Source organism: Theobroma cacao, chromosome 7 (assembly GCF_000208745.1).
Source record: "Theobroma cacao cultivar B97-61/B2 chromosome 7, Criollo_cocoa_genome_V2, whole genome shotgun sequence".
Classification (NCBI taxonomy): Eukaryota; Viridiplantae; Streptophyta; class Magnoliopsida; order Malvales; family Malvaceae; genus Theobroma; species Theobroma cacao.
In genome coordinates, this window is record NC_030856.1 from 13,789,254 (window position 1) to 13,807,566 (window position 18,313).

The 18,313-nt window shown below is 35.0% G+C and overlaps 2 protein-coding genes across 7 annotated transcripts; one reads left to right on the top strand and one right to left on the bottom strand.

Annotated features, from left to right (window-relative positions):
* LOC18594899 (ataxin-10) lies at nucleotides 102–8,129 on the top strand. 4 transcript variants are annotated; one of them, XR_001928874.1, is made up of 6 exons: nucleotides 102–381; nucleotides 871–1,060; nucleotides 2,763–3,371; nucleotides 3,503–4,427; nucleotides 5,629–5,723; nucleotides 6,977–8,129. XR_001928874.1 is itself a non-coding variant. In XM_018125125.1 (5 exons), the coding sequence occupies exons 2-5, from the start codon at nucleotides 1,027–1,029 to the stop codon at nucleotides 7,020–7,022; spliced, it is 1,581 nt and encodes a 526-aa protein (XP_017980614.1). In that variant the 5' UTR covers nucleotides 102–381; nucleotides 871–1,026; the 3' UTR covers nucleotides 7,023–8,129. The 4 variants fall into 4 exon arrangements, 2 of the variants coding, with proteins under 2 accessions (XP_017980614.1, XP_007022652.2); XR_001928873.1 differs by lacking the exon at nucleotides 5,629–5,723 and having other exon boundaries at nucleotides 3,503–4,394; nucleotides 6,977–7,143; nucleotides 7,222–8,129; XM_018125125.1 differs by lacking the exon at nucleotides 5,629–5,723 and having other exon boundaries at nucleotides 3,503–4,394.
* On the bottom strand, nucleotides 8,537–17,472 carry LOC18594898 (lysine-specific demethylase JMJ25). Of its 3 annotated transcripts, none has more exons than XM_007022579.2 (13): nucleotides 16,633–17,472; nucleotides 16,426–16,529; nucleotides 15,666–15,765; nucleotides 15,421–15,565; nucleotides 14,818–14,881; nucleotides 13,956–14,709; nucleotides 12,618–12,947; nucleotides 11,336–11,647; nucleotides 10,492–10,540; nucleotides 10,322–10,407; nucleotides 9,975–10,094; nucleotides 9,318–9,379; nucleotides 8,537–8,768 (listed from the first exon to the last, which is right to left on the bottom strand). In XM_007022579.2, exons 1-13 carry the CDS (start codon nucleotides 17,323–17,325, stop codon nucleotides 8,708–8,710), a joined length of 2,880 nt encoding a protein of 959 aa, XP_007022641.2. In that variant the 5' UTR covers nucleotides 17,326–17,472; the 3' UTR covers nucleotides 8,537–8,707. The 3 variants fall into 3 exon arrangements, with proteins under 3 accessions (XP_007022641.2, XP_007022640.2, XP_007022639.2); XM_007022578.2 differs by having other exon boundaries at nucleotides 10,492–10,564; XM_007022577.2 differs by having other exon boundaries at nucleotides 8,537–8,787; nucleotides 10,492–10,564.

Here is an 18,313-nt window from a genome sequence, read left to right on the forward strand (position 1 = left end):
CCGACCCAACAAAACGACGTAGTTTTGGTCTCCCCTTAAAATCTTTACCTAAGCTTAACATCCGATCCCTTTCTCCTTTCTTCATTTTTGTTCTCCACTTCTTCTCCCACTAAGGGCTAACCCTAACAGCCAGCCCCTTCCTCTGAACCCTATCTCTCCCTTCCTCGGTCGCCTTCGCCGGCCTAGGCCTTTCCGGCGGCGGCTCCCTCTTTCCTTCCCTTTCCTCTTTTCTTCTTTTTTTCTCTTCCCTTTCCTTCTGCCGCCAGTTTCCTCTCTCTATAAAAGCCCTAGACGCCGTTCTTCTTCTCGGGGTGCAAGGTCTCCTTTAAAACTGTACAAATACGTCCAAATTTATCCTGTCCGTATCATCCATTACATCAGGTAACTTTAAATCAATAATTCTCATTTAATTTTAGTTTTGTTGTATTTTTTGTGCATTCATGTTTCGTTCTTTTGCAATAAGTGATCTTAAAAATAAATAATCTTTGCTGAATTGAATCTGGAATTGATTTATTTTGTATTTAATGTGTTATTTTTTATATGGGTTTATTTAATTCTTCCAAAAGGTGTTCGATTAGTTGTAATGGGCGGTGATCATTGGTGATTTCGAAGGGATTAGATGGATTCTAGCTTCACATTATTGGATTATGTGTTATTGGGAGCTAAAGACTGTTTTTTTTTTTTTCTGGAGTGGTGTTTACTTTGCTTCCTTGTGAAGATGATATGAAGGGCGATTGCTGCATATGCGAGTGTTTTCTTTCTTGTTGCAGGGGAAAAGAAAATGAACTGACTGTATATAATCAAGCCAGAGCCCTTGTTGGTTTTAGTTTGTATTTTGTTTTCCTACTGGTGTAAGGTTTTTTTGTGTAGGTGTTAGCATGTATGGGTTCTAAATCAGTTGAGGATATGATAGAGGCCTCATCTGAGGTCCATTTCCCTGGATTCCATGTGGATGGTTTGGAGTGTAGAAATATTGAGAAATATTTGTGGCTGCCACTCAAATGCTGAAGACATCTTGTTCCTAAAATGATGAGTTGGAATAAATTAATCTTTCCAAAAGGTAATAAAATAATATCCCACACCCTTCCTAAAGTAGTCAAAACTCCATTATTCTTTCAATCTATATTCTAATCATGTGATTGAGTTGAGGTGTAAAGCCTTTGGTTAAATGCTAACATTCCATGTTACAATATTCAAGTTTTAAGAAAGATGAAATTCGATTGAATAAATCTTTTAGTTTTAAGAACAATGTTTTAAATTTTATTAATTTCTTTTATAAACTTAAACTGTTAAATAAAGTTAGTAAGTTAAACCAAAACCAGGGAGGTAAGGACAAGAGAGTTTAAACAAGAGTCCAATATTTTTATTAATTAAATACTAACAAAAACAATATTAAATTAATTAAATAGTATTTTATCTTAATTAAATAACTCTGAAACCCAAAATACTCGTATCCCCGAACCCTCAATCTTTCTACATGAGGAGGACACTGCCCGTCCTGCCCAAATTCTGACAGTGGTTTATTGTCTTTTTCTTGTTAAGAAATAACTGTCTTTTTTTTAATTTAATTTTCCTTCTAGTATAATTCCCCCTACAACCTCACTGGCTACTGAAAACATACATAAACAACCTTTTGTCATCAGTAAGTTTGAGCAAGGGAAATTTTGTTGAACTATTACTCACACTGTGTTCTCCATGATGTGGATTTTTTTTATTTTTGTTCAATGTGATCTTATTTTGGGTTTTCTTAGGCTTATGTCATTATTTTTCATTTTGTTTATGATGGTTAACATGCTTCTTCGTGAATTTTTTATTTTTGATTTTCTTTGTGAAATTGTGTTTATGGATTTCTTTTTTGTTTTGTTTATAACAGTATTTCTCTAAAAAAAAATTGATCATAATTAAATAAAGCTCAAAACAACATCATTTTGAGCCGTAAGGAACTAGAAAAAAAAATTTCTTGCAAGAGGAGTCAAAACTACATCCTTTTTTTTTCCAATTACAACAGTAAAAAAAAGTCTAGATTTATATATAGTTATAGATTATAGATTAAGGTAAATTTAGTTTTTCGATCTAAATTCTAACAGTTTGGCACACTTAATCTAAATGCAACTGAAGGCTTCGTCTCTTTTCTTCAAAGAGCTGGGTGCTTCTTCAATCTTCTTTCTCATTTCTTTCCTAACTGTGTCCCGGGCTGCTGTGCCTCTGGAAGGTCTCCACATCAATCTTCTTCCCAAGTTTATATTTTAGTTGTGATGTCTACTGATATTTCCATGCCAATATATTTTACCAATTTTGTCAGAATTATTTAAGTGGGTTTCGCAATTTTCTATTATTAATATTTGATGTTTGAAGTGGGTTTGGCAATTTTTTTGGAATAATTATAAAAAAAGAAGCAGCGTAATTGATTTAAAGTAAAAGGTTCTGATTTCTTCATCAAGTTTTAGCTCGGTTTGATGTCATTTCCTTTGCACACAAGCAGAGCTTGCTGGCTTGACTAATGTGATTGTTGTTTTATTTGCAAGTTTACTGGTTTGAAATTGCAAAATTATAGATTTGAGGAACGAAAAAATGGTTTTGCTTATGGCTAAACAAAGTTTTTAATTATGGTGAAATTTTCACAGGGTGGGTTTGTTTAGATGTAAATTTAATTAAATTGATTTTCCTGCCCCTTTATTGCATATCAGTGCCATATTATGCTTGTGAGTTCAGGAATCTTGTTATGATTATAACCTTAATTTCATTTTCTTTCATTGTTTTAGAAATGGTTGGAGAATCTTTGCCAGAGTTCAATGGGCTAGAAGGTGTTCTGCAGCCATTACTTAGTGCATCAAATTCATCTTCACTAAAAGAAGCCCTTGAGATTCTTATAAAAGTATCTAGGACTGCCGCTGCCCGTGCAGAACTTGCTTTAAGGAATATCCTTCCTACAGTCCTTAAGCTTGTTGAATCTTTCCACCAAACATCAAGTCGTGAATATCTCGTGAATTCTCTGAAGCTTCTTAGGAACCTATGTGCAGGAGAAGTTGCCAATCAGAATGCATTTTTTGAACAAAATGGAGTTGAAGTTGTTTTGAGTGTTTTGAGGTCTGCAGCACTTCTTTCTAATCCAGATTCTGGGGTTATTCGTGTCAGCCTGCAAGTTCTGGCAAATGTTTCATTAGCTGGAGAAGACCATCAGCAGGCTATTTGGCTTAAGTTCTTCCCGAATGAGTTTTCTGTACTAGCGAGAGTTCGAAGTCAAGAGACTAATGATCCTCTGTGTATGATTTTATATACCTGTTGTGATAGAAGGCCTGGACTGGTTGCTGAGCTATGTAGAGATATGGGGTTGCCTATTGTAGTGGGTATAATAAGGACAGTTGCTTCAGGTACAGAAGATTAGCCTTTCATTTTTGAGTTTTCATTACTCCGTTCCTAACTTCGTTTTCAACAGATTTAGATATAACAACACCTAACTCTAAATTCTTCCCTTTTCTATTTTCTTTTGTGGTCATATCAGTTGGTTTTGGAGAAGATTGGTTTAAGTTGCTTCTCTCAAGATTATGTTTGGAAGATATTCACTTTCCTCTGGTGTTCTCTAAATCATGTGAAGGCAGTTCCTCTGAGAATAGTGGAAATACTGATTCAGGGGATGATCTTTTTTTGTCAGAGCAGGCTTTTCTTTTGAGAATCATTTCGGAGATCCTAAATGAACGAATTGAGGAGATACAAGTTTCCAGTGAGTTTGCATTGTGTGTTCTTGGAATATTTAAGAGATCAGTGAGGGTTGTTGATTTTGCCTCCCGAGGCATGTCTAGTCTTCCTACAGGATGTACATCCATTGATGTTATGGGATATTCACTCATCATTTTGAGAGATATCTGTGCTCGAGAAGGTGTAGGAGACTTGAAGAACGATTCCTTAGATGTTGTTGATATGCTACTCTCCCATGAACTTATAGACATTCTTTTGTCTTTACTTCGTGATCTTGACCCTCCAGCAATCATAAGAAAAGTCCTGAAGGAGGGTGACAACCAAGGACTGAATTTGTCTGCATCTAAGCTTTGCCCTTATAAAGGATTCCGGAGAGATATGATAGCAGTAATTGGGAATTGTGCCTATCGAAGGAAGCATGTACAGGATGAAATAAGGCAGAAAAATGGGATTCTACTGCTGTTACAGCAGTGTGTTACTGATGATGACAACCCATATCTGAGGGAATGGGGCATTTGGTCTTTGAGAAATTTATTAGAAGGGCATGCAGAAAACCAACAAGCAGTGGCTGATTTAGAGCTACAAGGGTCTGTTGACATGCCTGAACTTTCAAGACTTGGTCTTAGAGTAGAGGTTGATCAAAAGACTCGACGTGCAAAGCTAATAAGTATCCCAGGAAGCCATCCAAAGCTCGATGAGTAAGTTTACTTGTTTAACCCCCCCCAAAAAAGGTGCCATGTTATTTGAAGTTTTTCAATTTGCACAGTTTTTTGAGGAACTGATCCAGGAAGGCAGAAAGCTTGACTATGCAATCTGATTTTGATATGGTATGATTTTTAGATCATGATAGTGAAAATTGTCCTTTCCCTCTTTCTGTATGATATTTTGTTTTTGCTGATATTCTGGGTATTAATTTTTCTTACACAAACTTTTGGTCATTTTCCAAACATTTCATAGTTCTTAGTAAAGCTTATGATTAGTTTTATGGAAAAAAGTAAAAGGAACTCCCATATAAATATGGTGGATAATTGAACCCTACTTCTAATTATTTTTCTTTGGACTGTTTCACACCATTATTTAGATAAAAAGAGTTTGCTTCACATTGCCCTTTCCCCCCTTCTTCAGTTTTAAGTTTTGCACAACTGAAAATTAAGTGGATATTGCTCAGAAGTTGACAAAACTATTATTAGTTCATTGATTTTGTTCATAGTATACCAGTATCCCAAACTAATGAGTTTTCCAAGTGAGTTTGGAGTTATAAAAGGGTGTTTGCGTGTATGTATTTGAATTATTTGAATGGTGGTTTCTCCTATCTTTGCCTGAATACAATTGCCACTGTTGCTTAGTATTTCAACAGTAAGTCTGAGGAATAGTGGAACTCAGATCATTTATTGCTTAGTGGGTAAAGTCTTTTCCTGTTGTAATGCACAGTGGTATATGTTGAACTAATGAATTTTTTTTCCTTTTTTCACCTTATGAGTTTTGAAGATGAATGTCCCCAGTTTATGTTATAATGGTGAAAGTTTTATTTACTTTGATCAATCCGAAATGCATTCTTTATCTGTTGTCATTTTCATGTTTTTTTCTTTGAACATAGACAACAAATTCTTTATACTAATAGCAATTTGATATAATCAAAGCATGAGGAGAAGGAAACTTGTAATCCTGTCAAAGTAAATAGAAGAAAAACTTTTAGTTTATTTTCACATTCAAACCAAATAAATAGATTCCAAAGTTGAAAGAGTTTGGATTGAAAGAATAACTTGATCCGAATGTGAATGAAACTGCCAGCAGATATAAGAATGAGCATCCTTGTCAGTTTTATTTGTTTAAATGGAACCATATGGAATGTAAATGTGATTAAGAATTAGTATTAACTTGTGAGAATTAAGCTTTTGCATTGGACGGCAATGTCTTAAAATCGGAAAAAAGGTGCCATGTTATTTGAAGTTTTTCAATTTGCACACTTTTTGAGGAACTGATCCAGGAAGGCAGAAAGCTTGACTATGCAATCTGATTTTGATATGGTATGATTTTTGGATCATGATAGTGAAAATTGTCCTTTCCCTCTTTCTGTATGATATTTTGTTTTTGCTGATATTCTGGGTATTAATTTTTCTTACACAAACTTTTGGTCATTTTCCAAACATTTCATAGTTCTTAGTAAAGCTTATGATGCATTGGCCTTGGATTAATCTTGCAAAATTCCTTCTGCGCTTTGTTAGAATTGTCTGTCTTTTGGGGGAAAAAAAAAACTAGTTTTGTGGAAAAAAGTAAAAGGAACTCCCATATAAATATTGTGGATAATTGAACCCTACTTCTAATTATTTTTCTTTGCACTGTTTCACACCATTATTTAGATAAAAAGAGTTTGCTTCACATTGCCCTTTGCCCCCTTCTTCAGTTTTAAGTTATGCACAACTGAAAATTGAGTGGATATTGCTCAGAAGTTGACAAAGCTATTATTAGTTCATTGATTTTGTTCATCCTATGTATCCCAAACTAATGAGTTTTCCAAGTGAGTTTGGAGTTGTAAAAGGGTGTTTGCATGTATGTATTTGAATTATTTGAATGGTGGTTTCTCCTATCTTCACCTAAATACAATTGCCACTATTGCTTAAGTATTCAACAGTAAATCTGAGGAATACTGGAACTCAGATCATTTATTACTTAGTGGGTGAAGTCTTTACCTGCCATAATGCACAGTGGTCTATGTCAAACTAATGAATTTTTTTTTTATTTTTTTCACCTTATGAATTTTGACGATGAATGTCCCCAGCTTATGATTGTGAAAGTTTTATTTACTTTGATCAATCCGAAATGCATTCTTTATCTATTGTCATTTTCATGTTTTTTTCTGTGAACATAGACAACAAATTCTTTATGCTAATAGCAATTTAATATAATCAAAGCATGAGGAGAAGGAAACTTGTAATCCTGTCAAAGTATATAGAAGACAAGCTCTTAGTTTATTTCACATTCAAAGAAAATAAATAGATTCCAAAGTTGAAACAGTTTGGATTGGAAGAGTAACTTGATCCAAATGTGAAATGAGACTGGCAAAAGATATAAGAATTAGCATCCTTTTCAATTTTATTTGTTTAAATGAAAGCATATGGAATGTAAATGTGATCAAGAATTACTATTGATTTGTGAGAATTAAGCTTTTGCATTTGACAGCAATGTCTTAAGATCGGAACCGACATTGATTTACATATAACCAAAACTTCGAACTGACAAAAAGGCAGAGTTGGCATACAAACTAACTGTAACCCTGCAGGACAAGATACACTACTGGTAAACTGCTACTAGCAAGTACCAAATAGCTAGAAAACAACCTTGAGAGGAAGGAAAATGCAAGGTCGAAGCATGTCAGAGGATTCGTTTCAAGCTAGCATTACCAGACGAAGCCTTCAAAGCTCTTAGGAGACTCTGGGTCTGATCATGGTATAACTTTGCAGCCTTCATGTTCAAATCTATTTGCTGAAGCTGCAATTCCTTCCACTGTTGATCCCATTCTTGCAGATTTTGCTCTTCCACCAGATCAAGTGCTTGTGTCAGAATGTCATCTCCAATTCCAACACGGGATGATATTTTGGTGTGATACCTCCAAAGTTCATTGAAGCAAGTCTGCCCCGTGCTAGTCTCCTCATCCTCATCCTCCTTATCACCTTCATTGTCAGGCTCAGCCTTTTGGCCCCAAATGCTGTGGCATAATTTCAGGACTTGCTCTTTATGTGAACCCATAATGACCTTCCCTCTGTTGGCAGCTTTCTCTTCTTTGTACATTTTGTGGAGCTTGTGTATTTTGTTTTTAAGTTGAACTTGGGAAAAATCAGAGCTCCCTTCAAGCCTCATGAATCCAAGAAAAGAATCTTTATTAGTTGCAGGATCAGACTTTTCTTCTTTCCAGAATCTGACCATCTCTTTCAAAACCGCCAGCTCTTCTTCTTCCTTCCATTGTTTCTTCTTCTTCTTCTTCTTCTTGCTTTCTGCCTCTGTAGCTTGTGTGTCAATGGATTCTTTTTCAACATCATCATCTTCAGAATCAGGGACAAAATCTTCATCACAATTTGCCCTTTTTCTGGAAGACATTCTGGAAATGTGGTTTCAAGGGAATGGGAAAGGAGAAGAGTGAGGGGAGCCCAATGGGGAAGGTAGCTGAAGGATTTGAAGAGGGGCAGGCAGGTTACTTTATTGGGAGCGGCATTCATGATGAGGACTGCGTCAGGATGCATCTTCCCAAAGCAAAATCTTGGCAGTCTCTTCAACTTCTTGTATTTGTTTCTAACTTAATAATTAATGAATGCTGAGATTAGCTTCAAAAGCTTTGTATGGAATTCCATGATGGGATACTTTGATCTTTACTACATAATAAACCAGATGTTGCAGGTTGGGGATTGAAGAAAGGAGATGTTCATGTGAAATCAAAACTAATAGACTCAAACTACCTTTATTTTGGAATAATGTTAACACTTACTCTGCTTAAGAGAATTTATTTTCAATGATAGTACACTAAATTAAGCAAACAAATGCAAAGCAAAACAATTGTTTAGAATTTCGGATTTAGATGAAAATCCGAAAAATAAAAATTTAGTTATCTTTTTCTAATTTATTGTAAAGATTTTGGAAAAATAAATAAAACAAAATCAGTATTTTCCCTTCTTCCTGCATGATTTAATGTCAATTACCACCTTTCCTTTGTAACTGTGAATATTAACAAAGCCTTTCTTAAAGGTCAATATTAACAGCTCTCGTGAAGCTTCACACAGTAAGCAGCTCAAGGCTTTCAACCAGTAAATATGTAGTAACGAATATGCAAAACATCATATAAGAGCTATTCCCATATAATATATCTGTATATACCATAATAATTGTGCCTCCAATTCCACAAAATACAGATCAAACTTCTTTAGAGGCAAATTGAACTAGTTCTACATATATTTTACACAACTAAAGTTTATACAAAAGAAACTAGTTCATGGCCTAATAACTGTACGATGCCATATACTTAACCCAGTTGCATCCAGGAATGGCTCCACAAAGATGTTGATCCGTCATCAAGCATGTTTCTGCAGTTTGAGCATAATCCTAAATCAAGCATTTAAAATACGAGTTACTTATTTCTGCATATCATCACTACAGAAGATTTGAAGAGCGCACAGCACATACTAAAAATATATAAGCATACAAATCTAAAAATTCATGTCGGAAAAAAATTATTTGTACTAAGTGACAGATATTAACAGATAATGTCTGTGTCGGAAATATTAAACCCCCAGCCCACTCCACCAAAAAAACAATCAGTAATGGAGCAGTCAATACAAAATTAATAAGGAATATTTATGAAAAGCTATAACAAACTCAAGATCATGAATCAGCTGCAAAGTGATTCTGGCTCTTAAACATTAGTCGTGCCGTAAAATGACACATTGCAAATCCCAAATCCACCCTAAGATAATTCAATATAAGCTTTCCCATTTACACTAGGCCGGTCAGAATATTTGCAGAAGATATAGAGCAAGTGTCAAGCCAACTCCATGATACATACTAATTATTTGGTTTTCAGCATACTAGCATCAAGAAACAAATAATAGCTAAATGTACTTAAAGTGACTCACTTTGCTTGAGGATCCAAATAATTAACAGTCTCACACATTGCATGCAGTATCATTTTCCTGACCTGTTTCAGATTAAGTAAAAAGAAAACATCATTCCAAGTGTCAAAACTCCCAACTTATTTTAAAACATAAACAACCCTCACAAAAACTTCATGCAACCATGCGAAAATCCTAGCGGCTTGTTAAGGAGTGTAACAATCTCAACCCCCAACTCCAATTGAAAACCACATTGCTGAACCAGTGCAAAATAACCGTAGATGAAACCAATATTTGGAGTATACAAAAGATCCATATACAACATATAGGGAGGGGAGCCATCCCCAATAGATAGAATTTTAACAGAGAAATCTAGAGACAACAAGGAAGCTTTAAGAGAGAAGTTAGTGTATGATGTCGGTTCGACCACCACTTACGGATGAACAGAAGTGGACAACTAATGTTTGAGTACTCTAAGAAACAATGATCTATGGAAATCTCAGTTTAGCAAGGGATGCACTCACAAACAGGTATGATGCCCAATGTCGCCTTTCTTCTAGGTTGGACATCAAATCAGAAAGAACACCCCTCTCCCCCTCTCTAGATGCAAAATAAACTAATTAAGAAAAAAAAAAAAGATAGAAATTACAGCATCCAGTCCAGTGCTTATTATCCACATACCTCCAGTTTGTCCTCTTTAGCTCTATGACCTTGTGGAAGTAATCGAAATTCTTCAGTCAAACGAACACATTCACCAGTATTCTCAGGCGAAACAAAGTCAAGAGCAACCTTTATGCATGACTAAAAGGCACAAACACAAAAGCATCTGAAATCAGACACATATGGTAAATACCATCTGTAGCAGTCACAGCTACAGCTCTAACTAAGTAGGCTTCAATCTTGTCCCTTGTCTAATATGGACAATTTGCTGTGCCACCGTTTAGTGGACATACCCAATTTAATTACATGTTGCATGTGCATAGAATCTAGAGATATAACTAAAAAGTCAGAATTCATACATATCTTACCTTAATGTTCCTGACTTGATGAGGACAGCCTGCAGGAATAAAAACAGCTTCCCCAAGCTTCTGTATGAATGTCCATGGCTCAATTCCTGCATGAAAGTATACGATATAAACATAAGAGATTGAAATATTTTTTCCTACTGGTTTGTAAATACTTGGTCAATTTAACTTACCATATTCCTCCTTCAGCTTTTTCTTATGTTCCAAAGTCAGAAATAATGTCTGATCATGTATAGGGTCGACAACCTGTGTTAGCAAATGAAGGAACAAAATGACAAGGTAATAATTTGAGTCCGCAAATGTAGTAAAGAATAATGTTTCTCTAAAATGATTTAAAACATTAAAATTTAAGATTAGCAGCATCTGATTGAGAAGTTCAATCTCAGTACTTTAGTTGATGATTTTATTTACCCAGCACAAGAAACAAGGATATGCAGGGGCCCACTTTTCACTAAAGTAAAATTACTTTAAATTCCATTTCCTTCATGGTGCTCAAAGGTAACATATGAAACATTATGTAGTCTTGGCTAGCACTATATATACATTTCCGCATTGCAGATTTGATGTAAGTTCATTGGAGAGAAAAAGAGAGGGAAATCTAAACTAAAGACAACTAAGAACATATCCCAATCCCTTCCAGCTAACTTAGTAGTGTTGATTTGAATTCCAGAATACCACTGAAACAGATAATTGAATATTTTTAGGTCCCCTAATCTTTAAACAGATTGACTTACAAAATTAAACACTGGAACATTTGACTCAAATAGCTAAAAATGTACATAACTGTAATAACTAACAGAATACAAATAATGGCCAAGGAAAAAAATGACAATAGTCACACCTCCAAAATAGAGTGTTGATTTAAGTCCCCCTCCCCCAACTTAAATGAACGACAAAACAACAACAACAACAACAACAACTAACAGAAGGCAACACTAGCCATTAGTTTAACATACTATCAATTCAAAAGCAAATCTTCAAGGACATTACAGTTTTGTTTAAAATGCAGTAGTTTACCTGTGGCACCGGACAACAATAAATATGCCTGAACTCCTTAAAATGCTTCTTAAGATAATCCTTCAGCTTGGGAACATCTTGTCTCCGGAAAATGTCCCAAACTGCACCTGCCTTATTAGCTTGTAATTCCTCAAACTTATTTCCGCAAATTTTGTGGACTCCACCATTTCCCATATATATTTCTTGATCCACTTTTGCCATCCCGAATATTTCTTTCTGGTCTTGTGAACAGTGTTCTTGTTTCAGCGTCTCTATTTTAGCAAGCTTTTCAGGTTTTAATTTCACTTCAGCAGTATGTGTCAAAACATTGACCTGAAACAGTGAAAGTAATACTAAATAAAGTAAATTTTAGGAAAACGTTATCAAGAATCATCTAATCTTTTCTGTCCAGTGGGTGACACAGACAAGCATTATTACTCTATACAATATCTATCAGCAAGGGCATGTGATTATGGGCTCTTCACTCCGTTATAGCATTTTCACACATCACTTAATAGGAAAAAAAAGGCAAAGTCAATTATACTTACTGACCTCCATATCAAGGTGCAAGATATAAAAATTTTCCCCAAGATAAATCAATAAATAGATGCACCAAAAGCAAAAAGCCATGTAATCACATTTAATAATTTGCAAATCCAACTGTCCACGTTAAGTTGGAGATAAAAGAGCCACTGGGTAAAACCCAGTAGCTTAAAAAGACTAATTCTGTTTAAAAGACCTTAAAAGAAGCTGTGTTATTCCGGCCAAAAGAAAAGTAAATTAATTGCCCTGTATATTACAAGGATCAAGTATTCTCCTAAACTAAAAAGTCATCATCAAAGGCAAGCACTTCATAGAGCAAGTGTCACATTTGATCACCTTAACACATAGGCACACACATTGAATGACTTAAACAATTTACAATATTTTAAATATATTTACAATAGTTTAAATATCTAACTACAGGCATATTTATGTTGTTACTTTGAAGCAACTACAACTGCAATATCCCCAACATGACACTCATGAAATACACAAAAACTGAGGACAAGAGAAAGTGGATATACCTAAAAAAATCATATTTTCATTGTATCAACCATGTCAACAATTTATCGATCAATATACTGAGGCAAAAGTAAAAAATGACTATAACTTAATGCACACAAAGTCTGAGCTAGAACACAGGTACAAATACCATAACATAAATGTGTAAATGAACAAAAAGTTGAGCAAATGAGCAGCATGGAAAATAAAAAATTAAAATATAAAAATGATAAGGAGGATGTGGGGGAGAAGAATATACTGCATCAGACATATCACAATGAAGCTTTGTTACAGAGTCTCCACGCCCAAGCTCCTGAGCAACTCCATAAGCAATATATGTTTTTGGCCCCATGTCTGGCTTAAGGGACCCCTCAGGCAATTTGGTAGCAAGATTTAGAAGGCCGCTTTGAGAATGTGTATATTCCTTAAATGGCAAACAATAATGAAATTCAGCATGATGGCGTGGAAGTCGCTCCTCAAATTTGTTGAATGGGGGCCAGTCTTTCAACTTCAATATCTGGGGCCATTCTTTACTATCAAAACGGCCATCTGTGTACCCTTTAAAGAACTGGTGAATATTGATCTGTGCCTGCATTTCATCACAACAGCTCATTTAGAAACCAAGCTTGCTGTGTCATAAATATTTAAAATAGATTGGAAAGATGAAAAATACAGTTCACTTGGAAGAAATAGCATATTAGAAAAAATATTTACCGTGTTTGTACACACAGACACACATAAGGTTCTCTTTACTTTCAATTAATATGTTTGCTTCTTCAACCTATTGGTAGTCCTGACTTTTCCCACATCAACTAAAAATAAGTACCAAATAATAGCTCTTAAAAAAGTAAGAAAGGAAAGAAGGATGGCAGTCTTTGGAAGATAAACAAAGTACCATCCAAAACAGAAATTGGCAAATCATTTCTGGAAAGATGAGGGAGGAGGGTTCGAAAAATGCATGCCCTGCCTTATTTTACATTCTTCTTTAGCAAAACAATTCATATAAAGTGGAGACCATTACAAAATGGTTAATTTATTAGAGCATTTCATTTCCTCAATTAACAATCCTTTCTCAGAAATGGTCAATATAACCAAATTCCAAAAACTTTGCACTTTGCAGGGAACAGAGATCCCAGCAAGTAAATTTCTCAATTAAGGGATCCAAGTATCCATGGTATGAAGAACACTAAATCATGAACAATTAAATTCCTACATAAACACAATACATTTCACATGGGGAAGCATTAAATTATATCTAACTGCATTTAAGGACCATAGATATTTGGAACCCTTTACATTCAAATCACATAATTTGAAGTTCCATAGTCATTAATTTAACTCACATGCCCTATAATGATCGCCACAGTTGCTGCATCAACATATTACTAGTATGGTACTAATAAGATCTCCCTAATGAAGTAGCTTCCAGAGATTCTTTTCTTTTCCAAAATTCTCGCTAAAATGTAAAATCAATTACTGGCAACCATAAGGGTGAAAAAAGAGATAAAACAAAACTTTAGACATTAGATATTATGCAAGTCAGTTCAATATCACATGTTTCAGACACTGGATGATAGCAATCAATAGCCAAACTGACCTCACACCAATCTAAGCAATCGATGGCTGTAACATCTAGATGTTGACCATGTTTAGAGTTAGTTATCTGACGAAAAGCACGCCACATAACCATTGGTTCCCAGCTCACCCCAGATGCATTCTCAAACACTTGACTGATGATAACAGGTTCACCTTTAGCCCAATGTCTTTGGAAATGATTCAAGTCTCCATTGTGAATATCTTTTGCTGATGGACAATACAGATAGTTGTCATTGGAATCTTTTCTAGAAGCAGCTTTCCGTAATTTACAGTCACCCAAATCAACTTCAGCCATTGAGCTGTAACAGGGGCACTGATGGTTAGTAGTTTCAGGCATGTCTTCCACATTGAGATCTCTGGCTATTCTTTCTGCATTTTCCACCAACTTAAGAACAGCATTTTCTTTAAACATGCACCTCAACTCCAGAAGGCCCTCAGCACAACCACCCATTTCCTTGTGAGGGCAAGGAATGCTGCCATTTCCATTTGCTTTCCACCTAGATTCCACCCCTTCAAGTTCTTTACAGTTAGTTTTGGCAGGTGAATCCAGAGGTTCCACCATTTCTGTAAGCATAGAGGAGTCAAGCTCACCATGCAAGTATTCAAAACCCCTGTTAACATATTGCACAGTAACTTCCTTCTCCCCCCCTTGCAAGTGGCCTTCACGGATTTCTTGGCAGCAAATTAGGCAAAGATCATAGTTACAGAGAGGACAAGTTCTATGGAAGTCGACGATTGAAGTTTTACAGTTGTTACTGAAAAAGCATGCAATGGAATCATGAACGCAATAAGTGTAAAGAGTTAATGATCATTTAATGCAACAACAATAGCAATAGTCATTGACAGCAGTAATAAGCGCATACCAATAAACACGCTCTGCGGGATGACAAACTGCCTGCTTCAGCTTTATTTCTGATGGTGATGACCCTATTTATCCAAGGATCACATCAAAAAATTAAAATTAATGTTGATTTAAAATGTGCAGCAGGAAACAACCATATTAAATTAAAAAAAAAAAAAGAAACAAAGAATTTGTTGTCCCAAACACTAATGTAGTTTCTTGTTTCCTAATTTTGACGAGGCACGAGGAAGCAGCAAGCAGAGAAACAAACCACTATGGAAGCAGAAAAGATCATTAATGAACCAATCTAGGATTTCCTATCACAAGTTGAGAATGAAGGTTAATACTGCCTAGCAAGATTTTGAAATTTATAGTTCAAAACTTAAAGAACTACAGGCCATCTTAACATGTCCTAGCGAGATTTTGAATTTTATACTTCTTTAAGCTTTTAAATAAAAGCAAAGATGTACATCATATGCATTTCCAAAAAGAAAAAGATGTACATCATAGAGCTTCCCTCTAACCTAGTTTTTTTATTTATAACCATAAATAAGCTGCTGAAAACAAGACAATGCATGGCAATTAAAACAGGTTCCTATCAGGATGTCAAGGAAATAAACCACACCTTGTATCCGGGCCTCCATCACCTTCTCCATCATTTGTTGTTCACTAAATTTTTTAACATGGGGAAGAAGTGCCCGAAGCAAGTATTTAGAATGCCGAAGCTTTTCATCACCACTGAACTTCATTTCTAAGGCTTCCTTCAATTTCTACAGCATATCATGGATAAGAATACCATCTATCAGCCTATAGCAACCATCAACTAATACATAAATCAAAAACCAATTAAGCATGAAATGTAAAACTAACATTGACAGGTCCATCCATGCGCAAGCATGCCTTGCAATTACAATTATCACGACAAACTGGGCAGACATCAGCAATTTCCTCCTCCGACATTTTCGGATACCTATAAAATAAAAAGGACGATTTAAAAAGAGTTCCCAACTTCTCATAAACAAAGCAAAAGCAACAATAGTGTATCAGTTGCTTATACAAAAATAGAAGCAAATTCAAGAATTAAAACAAACAAGATTCAGACATGATTAAGTACACCAAGCATCTGCATCAACATTCAAATCACAATAATGATGGACTGATGGAAGCAAGGGTATAAAGGAAGTAAAGAAAGTAAAGTCAATGCTGCAAGAAATCTATAAGTACACATTTTTTCAATCAAAACCTTTAAAAATTACCAAACATGAGAAAACTGGCAAATTTTATAGTCAAGTATCATCTGAACAATTTTTAAGGTAAAACTCATAATTTATTAGGCCTCAATATGATTACATAACGACAGCATTGTTAAAATATGCACCAAGCAGCTTTAAATTATATTTGAAATTTAAAGAAAAAAAGCCTACCAATACAAACTCTAATAAATACCAATATTGCTATAAACTTTTAACATTTACTCTCAACAATAAAAAAGAAGAATATCTAAAGTAGTTGAGAGATATATACATATAAAATCCAAATCAATGAAATAAAAACTCAAGTAAATTCACAGTGATTCAAATTTCTCATCATATTATTGCTCTTTTGGTAAAAAGAAGAAAGAAAATAATACCAATTGGTTATACAAGGGATGCAATATCGTTTCCGCTTACAACTTTTGCAATTTACAACTCTTCCTTTATCATTCCTCTGGCATTGATGGCACATTATAGAGTCCTATTCAGGAAAAGAAAAATGCAAAAACCAGAATTATATCATGAAACAATCAATTAAAAAAAAACACACCATTACAAAATCTTAAAAAGAATGGGTTTCTAACTTTAGAAAGAATTTTCTTCTTTGCAGTATTATCAGACACAAATCCACCCATTCTCTTTGGTGCTTTTGATGCCCTAGCTGGATATCTTCTAGTTTCCACCATTGCTTCCTTCTCTTCATTCTTGGGTTCGTTTCTTCTTTTCCATCCCTTTCTGTCACTCTCCCCATCCTTTTCTTTATCAATCACTTCCATGTCATTATCATCTTCTTTTTCTTTTTCTTCTTCTTCTTCTTCAGCTTTAGGTTTTGAAAGCTTCCTCTTTTGCCTTTTACCCTTTTTCCTTTTCCTCCTAGAGAACACTTCATCTCCCTCTTCTTCAAACCCTTGATCCTGACTACAGTAATTTACCCTTCTACCCCCAACGGCAGATCTTAATCTCTTGTTCAATGACTCTGTAAATTCAAAGACAACTTGATCATTTCCCGTTTCAACAACTTGATTAGCAACAAAGCTTGAACTTCGTTCCACTTTCTCCGAGTTTTCCTCCTCTTTTCCCTGCCCATCAACCTTGTGTGTGCCCATCTTTTTACCCTTTTCACTCTTCTTCTTCTTATTATTCACTTCGTCTTCCTCCGTTTTCTCAACGATGCCTTCCTCTCTTCCTGGGGCATTCTCCTCGTGGGTGGTGGTTTGCAAATCGTCGCCAATTCCAGGGGCTCTCACGGGTCTCTGCCGCTTCCTCGGACGAGCCATGGGAAACTGAAAAGAGTTTTAGCTCAGAGAGAAGGGGACTTTCGGTGGATTTGGGAAAGAGAGAGACAGAGTTTGGAAGAGGTACAAGCAGAGGAAGGGTTCCCAGGGGAACGCAAAAACTGTGGGCTTTGAAAAGTGGCGCCAAGATTGGAGAGTGGTTTTATTTTTATTTATTTATTTATTTTTACTGTAAATCCTTAAACTTTCAAACTTTTGAAATCCGAAATCTCGGGAACCAAATATTTTTACATTAAACATAATCATACTCAAAGCAAAGGTTCTAAAATTATTCCTGACCAATGAATTATCAATTATTATTGTTATAAAAAAAAGCATTAAAAAGTTGAATGGCTTAAATACATATAATTAATTTATTTATTATTTTGTTTGTTAGAGTCCGACTGGAATTGATACAATCTTGTTGGGGTTACATAATGACCCTTCACTCTCCCCGCTCCCAATATCCTTGAAAATTCAAGGCTAGCAAACTTATTTTGTTTGTTATTTTCAGTATTTCCCATTCGTATATTTTTTTAAATTAAAAAAAATTAAACTCTACTTTTTTAATAAAAAAATTTTACATTAATTAATAAATTAAATATTCAAATACGTATTTATCATATTTTATTAAAAAATATAAATAAATAACCCTGATAGTAAGATACTTAAATTAACGAATGTCTAAATACATCAACTTCTTTACTATTGCTGCTCACTATAATGCGGTTTGAGAGCATGCCATGTTTATCCAAATCATATCCCAATCGCTGCACTCCTTTACCTGTCCGTACACATTATTCTAAAAACCAACTGACATTATAGCACTACTCAAAAGTAAATAGAGATTAATTTGGAAAAAATAATGAAATAGATTATTTGTAACCTTCAATAAATGTTACTTAAAGCACTTATCAAGGCTATACCTCCATCTTGGTTGCTGCCCTCGGCTTCAGTAACCTCTATGAGAAAATCAAAATGGGGCTTCACT